General features: G+C 43.4%; 1 protein-coding gene across 1 annotated transcript in view; it reads right to left on the bottom strand.

Moving 5' to 3' along the window:
* Nucleotides 1-13,573, bottom strand: part of Armh3 (armadillo like helical domain containing 3) — a 197,111-nt gene that overhangs the window by 27,688 nt on the left and 155,850 nt on the right. Inside the window, exon 24 of the mRNA XM_059257121.1 lies at nt 4,586-4,664. Within this exon, the coding sequence (XP_059113104.1) occupies nt 4,586-4,664 (79 nt within the window). The remainder of the gene's footprint in view (nt 1-4,585; nt 4,665-13,573) is intronic.

Genomic DNA, 13,573 nt, shown 5'->3' with positions numbered 1-13,573 from the left:
CATATATGTCTGTGTACCACATGCAGGCCTGGTACCCACAGAGGCCAGAAAGGAGTATTGGATTCCCTAGAACTGGAGTTACAGATGATTGTGAGCTACCATATGTGTACTGAACCCAGGTCCTCTGGAAGATCAGCCAGTGCTTATAACTGCTGATCCATCTCTCTAGCCCCTAAGGCCTTCTCTTAAACATTAAGTGGTATCTGCTGGCACAGGCCTGTATTCCCAAGCAGTCAGGAGGCTGCAGCTTGCCTGGGCTACAGGGTGAGTTAAAGAACAGTCTAAACAGGCAGGCGGTGGTGGCACACACCTCTAATCCCAGCACTTGGGAGGCAAAGGCAGGCAGATCTCTGTGAGTTCCAGGCCAGCCTGATCGAGTTCTAGGACAGTCAGGGCTGTTACACAGAGAAAGCCTGCTTTGAAAAACCAAAAACCCAACCAAACCAAACCAAACAAAACCCACAAATAACAACAAACAAACCCAAAACAAAATAACAAACAAAAATAACCCAAAACAAACAATGAAAAACAAACCAAAACCAAAACCAAAAAAAGTCTAAGCAAGTTAGTGAGACCCCATCAAGACAAAAAGTGTCAAGGGGGCTGGGGAATGTAGCCCAGTGGCAGAGCACTTGCTTGACCAAGTGGGTGAAGCCTGGGTCCAGGAGGGGGGCTTCTACCGTATGTCTCCAACCCATATTAATTTAGTACGGATAAAACGTTCACTAAGATTTTCAATAAATCATAGGTTGCAGGACAACCATCCTATGGAGAGAGTCGGGGCCAGGGAACTGGAGAAGTGGAGGCTGCAGACTAAAACTTATGACTTAAAACTTACGACGACTTAAAATTTACCATGACTTAAAATTTACCATGACTTAAAATTTACCATGACTTAAAACTTACCATGACTTAAAATTTACCATGACTTAAAACTTAGGACGACTTAAAACTGACGACGACGACGACGACGACGACGACTTAAAAGCCTGTTTTTGGGCCGGGTGGTGGCGGTGGCGGTGGCGGTGGCGGTGGCGGTGGCGGTGGCGGTGGCGGTGGCGGTGCACGCCTTTAATCCCAGCACTCGGGAGGCAGAGTCAAGCGGATCTCTGTGAGTTTGAGGCCAACCTGGTCTACAGAGCAAGATCCTGGACAGGCACCAAAACTACACAGAGAAACTCTCTCAAAAAACCACTTACTAATGCTGTAAGTCCCAGCTAACACCTATTAACAGGTTTTAGGTGTTTTTTATTAGTATTTTAGAGTCTACTTGGGATTTTAATCCTGTTTTGTTTTATTTTTCTTTTCCCTCGCTACTAAGATAGCTGCTAACAGCTGCAGGGCCTTACTGCCCCCAAAGCCACCTCTCTGGGAAGGTGCAAATACTCTTGACACTGTGACATTAGTATTAATGTTCATAAGTGAAGGGAGAGAAGTACTCCACATGTTGGAGATAGGCAGGCAGTCAAATGCCTCTAATCTGATAAAAACAAGAGCACTATAATGCTATCATTTAGCAGCCTTCAGAGGCAGCTGGGGAAGAGAAACAACTATTTTGAGAGCAGAGTCCTGGGATAACTGTACCCTGTTGGTGGTAATGAGCATGTGAGCACACAGTAACTCTGTGACTACAGGGATTATACCTGGACTTTCCACCCCTGATCCTGATTGCCCCTCTGGAGGATCACAGGCTGCATGTAACTATTTACAAAGTAAACAGACCACTGCTGGGGAATGAAATGAGATTTCATAACTGCTAGACAAGCACTCACAAGCACTCTACCCAGCACTCTATCTCCAGCCCTCTTCCCTTCTTGAATAGACTGAGTTCCTTTCCCTAGAAACTGCCTCACTTCTGGCTTGTGGACTCAAGAAACACTGCTCATCACTTTTAACCTTGAAAGAATAGGAAAGAGGGTGAGGATACAGCTTGTTAATCTTTCCTTTCCCGACTTCCTCATGCACCACATGAGTTTTTATTACTGGTTGGTGGCTGCTACTTAGAGAGAGAGATTTCAGCTGACCTTCCTAAGCTGCCGGGGGAACGCTGCACGTGGCTTTCTGGCTACCCAGAGCTGACAGTGGCAGGAGTGTCTCTTTCCGTTCACATAGAGAACAGAACACACACAATGTTCTCTGTAAAAGTGACACAGGAGAATTAACACGAACTGGTCCAACAGGAAAAGGGAGCATCACTAAACACCTCACAGACAGCTCCAATATGAAAAGAAGAGGAATCTGCTCCACGCTATAGGCAGAGGAAGAAAGGAAATTGAAAGTCATTCACAAAGACAGCTTCAAGTGTGAGGATGGAGTCACAGCTGGCTTCACAAAAGAGAACACACATTTCAAAGGAAACAACTGACGGATTATAGAGTGCGAGCCACCGGCTGCAGAAAGGGCCGCTGGGGGAGTGCGGAGAAGGCTGTTAGGAGAAAGCTTGCCTGCTGCCGTCTTACTGGGGGAGCTGAGTAGCTTTCAAGAACTCTGGAACACATGGTCATAATGGAATTGCTGGCTGCTCCTGCCAGTGAAACACTCAGAAGAGCTACAACGACGCACTGGCAGGGAAGGGGAGCAGAACACACATGGTTTCACTAGTTTGGAATTTATTCCTTGGCTTTTCCAACTCAGAATAACAGGAAACAAGAAAGGAGAATCAGGTATTTATGTATGTATGTATGTATGTATGTATGTATTTATTTACTGTGCGTGTGTGCAAGTGAGCTTGTGTTGACGACAGAGGTTCATAACCAGTGTCTTTTTTCAACTGTTTCTACTGTGTGTGTGTGTGTGTGTGTGTGTGTGTGTGTGTGTGTGTGTGTGTACGCTTGCGCATGCGCATCTCACTGAACTGAAGCTCACCTATTCAACTAGACCGCTGTTAAGCAAGCCCCAGGGTCCACCTACCTCTGCCTTCCTAATGTCAGGACCGCAGGCACGCCTAGCTTTCTTATGTGTATACTGGGGGCTGGGGCTCAGGTTCCCAAGCCTGAGCGGCAAGCACTTCACCCACTAGGCCATCTCCTCATCATCTTATTTTGTGCTTTTGATACAAGACTCCAAAGGCTCAGACTGAGACAGCAAGGTGGGGCATAGCTGCATTGGGAGGTGAAGGAGGGAGAGCCAGGAGCTGAAGGTCATCCTCAGCTACACAGTGAATTTAGCTACATGAGTTAAAGTCATAGAGCCAACATAGGCTAAATGACCCTGGTTTCATGTATTTTTTCCCTTTGTAAACAACAGTTTTTTATAAAGTTATGCACTTATCAATTATTAATCTAATAATGGCCCTTATTTAAGCTGGGTTGTGGTGGCGTATGCCGGTAATCCCAGCAGCTGGGAGGCAAAGGCAGGTGGATCTCTGCAAATTTGAGGCCAGTCTGGTCTACAGAGCTAGTTCTAGGACAGCCAAGGCTACATAAAGAAACCCTTTCTTGGGGAAAAAAACAAACAAACAAAATGGCCTCTCCTTCAAAAAACAAACAAAAAACCAAACCAAACCAAAAGAAAACCCACAAAACCCCCTTATTTAAAAAAAGAAAAAGAGGCTGAGAATGGAGAAACCTTCAGTTCAGCTCCATGCCATGCTGAAGCCCCATGAGTATAGCCATAAGGGAGAAGGGGAAATCAGGCCAGACTCAAGGAAAACAAATGTACAAGGCTAGCTGCATCTTCAACTCAGACAATATCAGAGGAAAACCTGCCCAGAAATAACTGTTCAAGGGAAAGAAAACCTACCTCAATGAGAGCCCATGCTTTAATGAGCCACATACCTTCAGACCAAGCTGCACTCAAATTTTCCTGGGGCTGGAATTTACGTTCATTTCTTTTCTTTTCTTTTTTTTTTTTTTGGAGCTGAGGACCGAACCCAGGGCCTTGTGCTTGTTAGGCAAGCGCTCTACCACTGAGCTAAATCCCCAACCCCATGTTCACTTCTAAGTTCTCATGTCTTACTTTTGTTTGGTTTGAGTTCCTTTTTTTTTTTTTTTTTTTTTGAGACAGGGTTTCTTTGTGTAGTTTTGGTACCTGTCCTGGAGATCTGGAGATCCAGGCTGGCCTCGAACTCCCAGAGATCTGCCTGCCTCTGCCTCCCAAGTGCTGGGATTAAAGGCGTGTGCCACTACTGCCTGGCCTTGTTTGAGTTCTTAAGACATGGTAGCATGCAGCCCAGGCTGTCCTTGAACTTACTATGTAGCCTAGGATAACTCTGAACGCCTGCTTCCACCTTCCAAGTGCTGGGATTACAGGTGTGCACCATCATGTTGATGTTTCTGACTGTCAGAAATCAAAATGACTGTGACTGAGAGCTTAAAAAGTAATATTTTATCACCCACTGTAAGACAGTAGCTTGTCAAGTTTCACCCCATACTTTCTATATAATTAAACAAATCCCTCAGACGGCACAAATGAAGAAAGTATTACTCTATTTAAAGAACCAGCAAGCAATCTTGCGCTAACTTTTCTCAGCAGCCTGGCTTTACCACCCCACTCGGAGCTCAGTCACAGAATCCCATTACCAGAAGGAAGACAGCTACTTGATCCTCATCACCAGCGAGGTCATCCGGGGAGAGGAGTGACTTACCTGTTCTTCTGAGAGTTGAGAAATGTGATTCACAGCAGCATAGGACTCAATTTTGGGATTAAAGTGATTGATGATGGCTCTGAAATAAAGAATTAACATTAACATAGTCCCAGAAGAAAGATAATGATAATTCAGTAAATAGTAAGGAGTGAGTAGCCCTGGGTCAGTTTTTGTCAACTTGACACAAGCTACAGTTATCTGAGCAGAGGAAACTCAATTGAAAAAAAATGCCTCCATCAGATTGGCTTGTAGGCAACTCTGTAGGACATTTTCTTGATGAATGATTGATGTGGGAGGACCCATGACACTGGGGGGCAGTGCCACCCCTGGACAGGTGGTCTTAGATAGTAAAGAAAGCATTGATAAGGGACTGGAGAGATAGCTCAATGGTCCAGAGCACTTGCTGGACCTAAGTTCAGATCCTAGCACCCACACTGGGTAGCACACAACTGTCTCTAACTCCAATTCCAGGGGATTTGATACCCTCCTCAGGCCTCTGAAGGACACTGCATGCACCTGGTACACACACATAGGCAAACATACATACACAGAAATAAAAAGTAAAGTTAGAAAGAAAGGAAAGCATGCAAGTAAGCAAGCTGAGCAAGCCAATAAGCAGAACTCCTCCATGGTCTATTTCAGTTCCTGCCTCGAGATTCCTGTCTTGAGTTCCTGTCCTGACTTTGCTCTGATGGAGTGACCTGTAAGCTTTAAGATGAAATGAACCCTTTCCTTCTCAAGTTGCTTTTGGTCAAGGTGTTTATCACAGCATTAGAACAAGGGTAACTGTCCTCTTCCTAAGCATGAGGTTACAAATGGGAATGAACTAGAAACTGAAATGGGAAGGATTTAATAAGTTATTGAAGCCAGGCACAGTAGTGAATGCCTTTAATCCCAGCACTCAGGGGGCAGAGGCAGGCAGATTTCTGAGTTCAAGGCCAGCCTGGTCTACAGAGTGAGTTCCAAGAAAGCCAGGGCTATACAGAGAAAATCTGTCTTGAAACCCCGACCCCTACCCCCTAAAAAAAGTTACTGGAGAATACAATCAAATGCCTCTGATGTGGAAATGAGCTACAGAGAAAAGCACATAAGTAAAAAAAACAAGTCATGCCAGGCAGTGGTGGCACATGTCTTTAATCTCAGCACTTGGGAGGCAGAGATGTTAGGATCCTGCCCTCACATGCTCATTGTGGGTTCTTGTGTCTTACATCATCAGTGGGCACAGACAACTACGTACCCATCTTAAAAAGCCAGACATGGAGCCCCCCCCCCCCCCCTCTCTCTCTCTCTCTCTCTGTTCTTTCTCTGCTCTCTGCTCTGCTCCCTCCCCCACCAGGCCTGGCTCTCCCCTCTTCCCCCTCCCCCCTGCCTTTCCCTCCTAATAAAGCTCTAAAAGTACCACTAGGTTCTGTTGTGACCATGACCTTTCCATACAGTAATCAGCGCTGATTACTATCAAGAGGCAGGTGGATCTCTGTGAGTTCAAGGCCAGCCTGGGCTACAGAGTGAGTTCCAGGAAAGGTGCAAAGCTACTCAAAAAAAATCCCGTCTTGAAAAACAAAAAAACAAAAAACCCACAAAACAACAACAACAACAACACAAAAAACCAAGTCATGCTAAGATTCAAGATGAAAAAGAACAACCCAGGGTCCACCAGGGGGCCCTGGTGTTCCAGTTAGAATAAGGTATACAGGGTGGGTACTCAGTGAAGCTGGACCAACACGGAGATGAAATACAGTCACTGAAGAAGCTAAGCTTTATCAAAACTGACATTTAATCTTCATGCTTGTTAGTATGTAGCTCCAAAACAAAATTTAAATTCCAGGCATTGAAACCAAAACAAGAGTTATCACTTTTGGGCTGGAGAGATGGCTCAGAGGTTAAGAGCACTGATTGCTCTTCTAGTGGTCCTGAGTTCAATTCTCAGCAACCACATGGTGGCTCACAACCATCTGTAATGAGATCTGGTGCCCTACTGTATACATAATAAATCTTAAAAAAAAAAAAAATCACTTTCAAACATTCCCTGTCTATCAGTTGTTCACATCCAAAGTCATGACATCTTATTAAATTTACCTCTCAGAAAAATCTCTAAGGAGTTGGGGGGAAAGTGCGTGTTAAGCAAATGTGAGAATCTGAGTTCAGAGCCCCAGCACCGACATAAAAGCTAAGCATACTTGTGTGCCCATGAAACCCTAATACTGGGGCAGTGGAGATGCAGAGACAGGGGGCTGGCCAGCCAGCCAATGTAGCAAAAACCAATGAGCTCTAGGTTCAGTGAGAGATCCTATTTAAAATTGGGTTTCCATGGTACAACAGCGGCATGAATATTATAGGGATAACCAACCACTCTCTGCTTGGATATAAAAGCCTGCTTCACAAAAGGAAACACATGTCTAGTGCTGTAAATATGACCCAAAACTCAAGGTTAGAGAGCTCACAAGTCTCAGGATGAACCTACTACTATTATTCTACAAAATGGACTTACTGTCAAACTGCCCTACAAATTTATATCTCTCTACCCCCAGATTAGTATAGCTGTCAGAACCCATCAGAGAACTTTCTCTGTTGGAGGGTAGTCTATGCAGAAACTCACAACTGATCAAGCACAGAGAATCAATGTCAATGGAGTGCTCAGCCACAAATGGAACATCTCTACCACAGCCTCTCCACAAGGTTCAGGGACCATCATGGAAGAGGGGTGGAAAGAAGCTAAGAGCCGGAGATCAGGAAGAATGAAAGTGAAACAGTATCTTCTGAACCACATCACTCATGAACTCACAGCACCTGGAACTGCCAGCCACTCAGTGTTCCAGCGTGGAACATACATACATACATACATACATACATACATACATACATATATACATATATATACATGCTGGTTCCTGCAGTGATTTTTTTTTTTTGTATGCTATGTATGCTTCCAAGAACTCCTAACAGTGCATTGACCTCAAATTCTTCTCTAGCATCCTAGGGATAGCTTTGTTTCTTGTGCAAATGAAGCTCAGACCCTCCTTCCTCTCACAGCCCAAATGGCATTTCAGAGCAATTGACTCAGAACAAAAGGGTTTTTTGCAGTTTTAGTTTAATGACTTATTGAATCTTTTACCTAGGCACCTGTAAAATTGCAGTTTGAGCACATTTATGATAGACTCATGACATTTCACCTAACCACTTATAAGAATATATTTTGAGCACATAAATTCCCTTTCTGACTTATTCCAGGCCTTATCTGACCCCACCTCCTCTATTCACGCCCCTTTTGGGTTACAAATGAAGCTGGTTATCATGGCTCTTGTGGGGGACCTTGGAAGCTTCTGCATTGTATTGTAGGAGTCAGGCAGCTGGTAAGGGAGAAGAACAAGGATGAAGATGAGGATGGGATGGAAATGAGTTAAAGTTATGAGAGGACAGGCGGAAAAGGAACAGAGAGGAGCTAAATGTAAGAATAAAACTGAAGCTGTATAGATAGAATGTAATCTCAGAGGAATAAAGTAGATGGACAAAAGAACCCGGTGTACGTAGATTATTTTCCCATAGATTACCCCACTGTTAGTTAGTCTCTTCTGGACCCCTGGGAAGGTAACTAAGAGGCTAGTCGGTCCTCAATATTTTCTAAAACCTGGCGTCCTGGAGCCCCCAGACTCAGAGGAGTGATTATCCAAGTACACACAAGGAGAAAGGGGGCACTTGATGAAGGCTGTCCCGAGTAGAGGCAGTTTCCCCAGAGTCTCTGGGCCCCTGGGAAGGAAACTAAGAGGCAGGACATCAATAATTTCTGAAAGGGAAAGGTTCATGAGTCCCTTCTCCAAACTGAGGAGCTCTGGACAGGTAATGGTTTCTGGAGGAGGGAGAGTGAGTTTTCTTTAAGGGTGTGGCTCCTGGTAGGTTGGACATACGCTAGTAATACCCAGGAGTATATGGGGAACACAAACTGTAGTCAATGGGCTAAAAAAAAAAAAGAGGATACAAAATTAAGGGTGTATTAGGAAGTGGACATGGATCTGGGAGGAGTTAGAGTATGTATGGGGTGAATATGATTGAAATACACTACATGAAATTCTCAAAGAATTAATAAAAATATTCAAAAATATGAAGTAGAGAAGCAACTAAGGAAAACATCTTGATGTTCACCTCTGGCCTCCACATGTGCCCATGTGGGTGACTGTACCTACTCAAATGCTTAACACACATACACACACACAGAGATATTTATAGCCTGAACGAAGACTGGTCCCTTATAGAGAATGTTCCTACCAAGATTAGCTAAACCTACTCCTTTGATTCAACTTAATACTGTAAATCCTGCCTCCTGTTTATTTGTATGTAAAATCCTACCTCCTTGTTCAGCTACATGCAATACTCCTGCTTCTCTGTTCAGTTCTATATAATAAATGCACTGAGGTTCTAGGTTGCTGTGGTTTCTCCAGCCAAGAGTCCAGACTACCCAATCCTAGGTATTTCTGTGTGTTCATGTGTCTGTCTTTTCTTCACTCCCTCCCCATCCTAGTCAGGTCCGTCCCTGGAGCCATGCAGGATGTGGCACAGTGTTTCAGGTAATATACAGATACTTCCTCTCATAGGAAGTTTAATTCCTACCAGCACTAAGGATTGGCTAGATTTAGAGACTTATTTAGGTTAGCAAAACGGGAAAAACAGAAATTTACAGTAAAAAAGACTCGCAAACAATACATTAACCAGATGAGGAGGCTTAACAACCCAGTGATATCACAGCTATTCTAAGAAAGGAACATCACCTTTCTTTGGTTCTTCCAGAAACTTATGAATCTAAGAAAACCATCCGACAGCATGGGGCACATAGCTGTACTAACAGTGTCAGGAATCTAAGAAAACCATCAGACAGCATGGGGCACATAGCTGTACTAACAGTGTCTGGAAGCAGAGGCCAAAGGATTGACAGTTCAAAGCCAGCTTAGACTAGAGTCTCAGAAAACATAAGGCCCAGAAACCAGGCTTGGTGATGTCCCTAATCTTAGCACCTAGGAGGCAAAGGCAGGTGGCTCTCTGAGAGAAGGAGGCCAGCTTGGTCTACACAGTGAGACCCTGTCAAAAGGTGGAAGAGAAAGAAGGGGGCGCTGGGCGGGTTGCTCAGTGGTGGAGTACATTCCTAGCCACTACAAGGCTCTGTGTTTGATCTCCAGCCTAAGAAAAGAAGGGATCAAAGAGTAATCAAGGAAGGAAGAAATGGAGGGAAGGAGAAGGTAGGATGGGGAAAGCGAAAGAAAGAAAAATTTCAGACAAATTCCAACTAGGGGTATGCTACAGGGTACCAGCAATTCTTAAGACAGTAAAGGTCACAAAACACAGGACTTGGGAAAATGTCATAGATCAGAGGACACTGGGAAGACATGACATGTAAATACAATACAGCACCCTGTACTGGGTCCTGGAACAGAAGGAAGATATTGATGGATAAACTGTGCAGTTTAGATAAAATAGAGAGTTTAGTTAAGAATGACAAGTCAATGCCAGTTTCTTTGTGTTGATAAATGAACCATGCTAACATGAGATGAGACTAGGCAAAGGATATACAGGAAGTCTGTATTATCTTTGCACTTTTCCTGTAAATATATAATTACTCCAAAATAAGCTTATTAAAATGTGTGTGCAGGAGATAGTAAAAGGCAGTATTTCTTTTAGTATGGGTTATTGATAGTACAGAATTAGAGAGCTATCTCATCTGGTTCAAGTAATCAAAGTATAAACTAGAAACTTAAAAAAACATAGTCTGATGACTTATTCTGGATGATTTCTGGCAAGTGATAGTATCTTCAGAAAGTACCTGGGAACACTAACTATAGGCATATAACAAATATTTGCTAAAAGTGATTTAAACATGAGAGGGTTCTTATAATAATAAAGCATAAATATATAACATATTGTACTTATTGCATACAGTTTTACTATATTAGTTAAAACTTTCGCTTTTTATTTAGACAAAAAGGGAAAAATGTGTGATTTTTGAAAAAATTTATTTATTACATATACAGTGTTCTGCCTGTATACATGCCTGCACACCATAAGAGGGCACCAGATTTCATTACAAATAGTTGTGAGCCACCATGTGGTTGCTGGGAATTGAACTCAGGACCTCTGGAAGAGCTGTCAGTGCTCTTAACCTCTGAGCCATCTCTCCAGCCCATGCTGTGTGATATTTTGATTGTGTTCTGACGAATAAAGCTTGCTTGGAGTCAGAGGGCAGAGCGAGCCACTAGCTGACCATAGACATTTGGAGGACTGTAGACAGAGAGGAGACAGGAAGTAGTAAGTGGGGGCTGAGAAGAATGGTAGAGGTAGGAAGTGACTGGTGGCTTCTCCCTGCTTCTCTGATCTTTCAGGTTCTTACCCCGATATTTGACTCCCAATCTTTTATTGCTTTTTGTTTGTTTATTTGTTTTGTTTTTCGAGACAGGGTTTCTCTGTGTAGTTTTGGTGCCTTTCCTGGATCTCGCTCTGTAGACCAGGCTGGCCCCGAACTCACAGAGATCCACCTGCCTCTGCCTCCCGAGTGCTGGGGTTAAAGGTGTGCGCCAACACCGCCCGGCCCAATTTTTTATTGTTAAAGATTAATTAGATTAAAACTTCATCAAGAAAAACTTGGAAAAACAAATGCCAAACATCTAGCACAGTATCTGGAACCCAGCTGGTTCTCAGTAATAGTCAATGGATGAATAAATCACACAGGACAGACATGGGTCGGAAGCTTGGATAACTTGGTATTCCACAGACAACCAAACACAGCAGGCTAAAGTGGAGATTTGGTGTTATGGGATATTTTACACTGTGTGAAAAAGCTGTAATTGGTGTAATAAAAAGCTGAACAAGCAATAGCTAGGAAGAGGTTAGGCGGGACTTCTGGGGACAGAGAGGACTCTGGGAAGAAGAAGGGCAGAGTCACCAGCCAAACGCAGAGGAAGCAGCATGGGCAGTCTGGGGATATGAGGTAACGAGCCATGCAACAGACAGTGGATTATAATAAATGGGTTTATTTAAGTTATAAGAGCTAGTTAGGAACTAGTCTAAGCTATAGGCTGAGCTTTCATAATTAATAAGAAGTCTCTGTGTCATTATTTTTGAGCTGGTGGCCCAAAGAAAAATTAAACTACAACTGCTTCCCTGAACAATACATCATAATGGGAAAAAAACCCAAGAATTTTAGATGTAGAGAAAGTAGGCCTGAGTTAAAATCCTGATTCCCCACTGGGCACTGTGGCACATACTTATGATTCTAGCACTCAGGAGGCAGAAGTAGGCTAGAGGACTTAAGGACAGCCTGGGTTCAGGGGTTGGGCTATATCTCAGTGGTAAAGCACCCACCTAGCATGTCTAAGACCCTGCTAGATCACCTAGTACTGAGAGGAAAAAATCCCAATTCTTCTACTTACTTGTTGTAAGAAAGCAATCGCTTTTAAGTACTGGCTTTTCCATCTGGCTGGATTTCCTCTCTAAAATTTCTTTCATGTTTTCTTGTACTAACTAATTTGCCCTAAAGGTAGGTAGGTAGAGGGTGTGTGTGGGTGTGTGTGTGTGTGTGTGTGTGTGTGTGTGTGTGTGTGTGTGTGTGTATGTGTGTGTGTGTGTGTGTGTGTGTGTGTATATGTGTGTGTGTGTGTGTGTGTGTGAGAGAGAGAGAGAGAGAGAGAGAGAGAGAGAGCGCGAGAGAGCGAGAGCGCATGTGTGCCAATCTAAAACTTCATCTGGGTTGTCTATTTTGTTTTTTCTTTTAAGCAATCTCTCCTTTGCTAGAATATTCTGTGACACACTACACAATATACTACAGAGATGTTCCTGGGTATCTGGTGATTATAAATGGGAAAACCATTCTATGCTTTTAAACACTCTTTTTTTTTAATTAAGGAATTTTTCATTCATTTTACATACCATCCACAGATCCTCCTCTCTTCCCTCCTCCTGCCTCCTCCAGTCTTCTCTAACCTACCTCCATTCCCTCCTCTGAAAAGGTAAAGCCTCCCATGGGGAGTCAGCAGAGCCTGACACATTCAGTTGAGGGAAGAAGAATTCTATAAGCAAGGGGCATCAAGATCATGATGGGGAAACCTACAGAGACAACCAAACCAAGCTAGTGGGAACTCATGAACTTTAGACCAACAGCTGTGGAGCCTCCACGGGACTGGACTAGGACCTCTGCATAAGCGAGACAGTTGTGTAGCTTGATCTGCTTAAGGGCCCCCCTGGCAGTGGGATCAGGATCCATGCCTGGTGCATGAGCTGGCTTTCTGGAGCCCAGTGCCTATGGTGGGACACCTTGCTTTTAAACACTCTTCAAAGAAACCTCCAAATACACTGGCCTCTGAGAAGGGGGGAAGGCAGGACTGAGTGGTGTGTGTCAGTAGGTAGTTCGTCTGAGGTTTAGTCATTTCATTTTATACTAACTTTTCTTTTCACCTTACAACTGTCACACACACTTCCATTTCATGCAATAATAAGCTTCTTACCTTATGGAGCCAATGAATCTTCAGCCCATACAATTCAACAACAAAGCAACAACAGCAAAACGCAATTTCCCCTGATGCCTGTTAACAGCAGTGTATTACAAGCCTCAGAGACTCTGCTGATTAACATTTAACAAAATAAAATCTCAAATAAGAACTCCTCCCAACCTTTTCACTTTGGAACTATCTAATCAAAAACTTCATCAACTGGCCTGTTGGGGCATTCCTCTAAGTTATCCCTTCTTTATACTACGGTCCCTGTAGCTGTTCAAGACCAAAGACCAAAAGAAACAAGTGTATATATTATTTATGTATTTATTTTTTAAAAATAAAATGAAAATAGAGAACCTTAGTATGGAAGGCATTTTGACAAATAAAATAATGAAGACAAAGAACATGGAAACAAAAGATGAACTAGCAGGGATGTGGAAATGGGAGTGTAGGATAAAAAACTAGTAGTGTGGTGACATTTTATTTGTATGTTAATAAATAATGTTTGCCTGGAGATCAA

Source organism: Peromyscus eremicus, chromosome 1 (assembly GCF_949786415.1).
Source record: "Peromyscus eremicus chromosome 1, PerEre_H2_v1, whole genome shotgun sequence".
NCBI classification, from domain to species: Eukaryota; Metazoa; Chordata; class Mammalia; order Rodentia; family Cricetidae; genus Peromyscus; species Peromyscus eremicus.
Note: the sequence above shows the minus strand (reverse complement) of the source record. Positions and strands in the feature narration are given on the sequence as shown.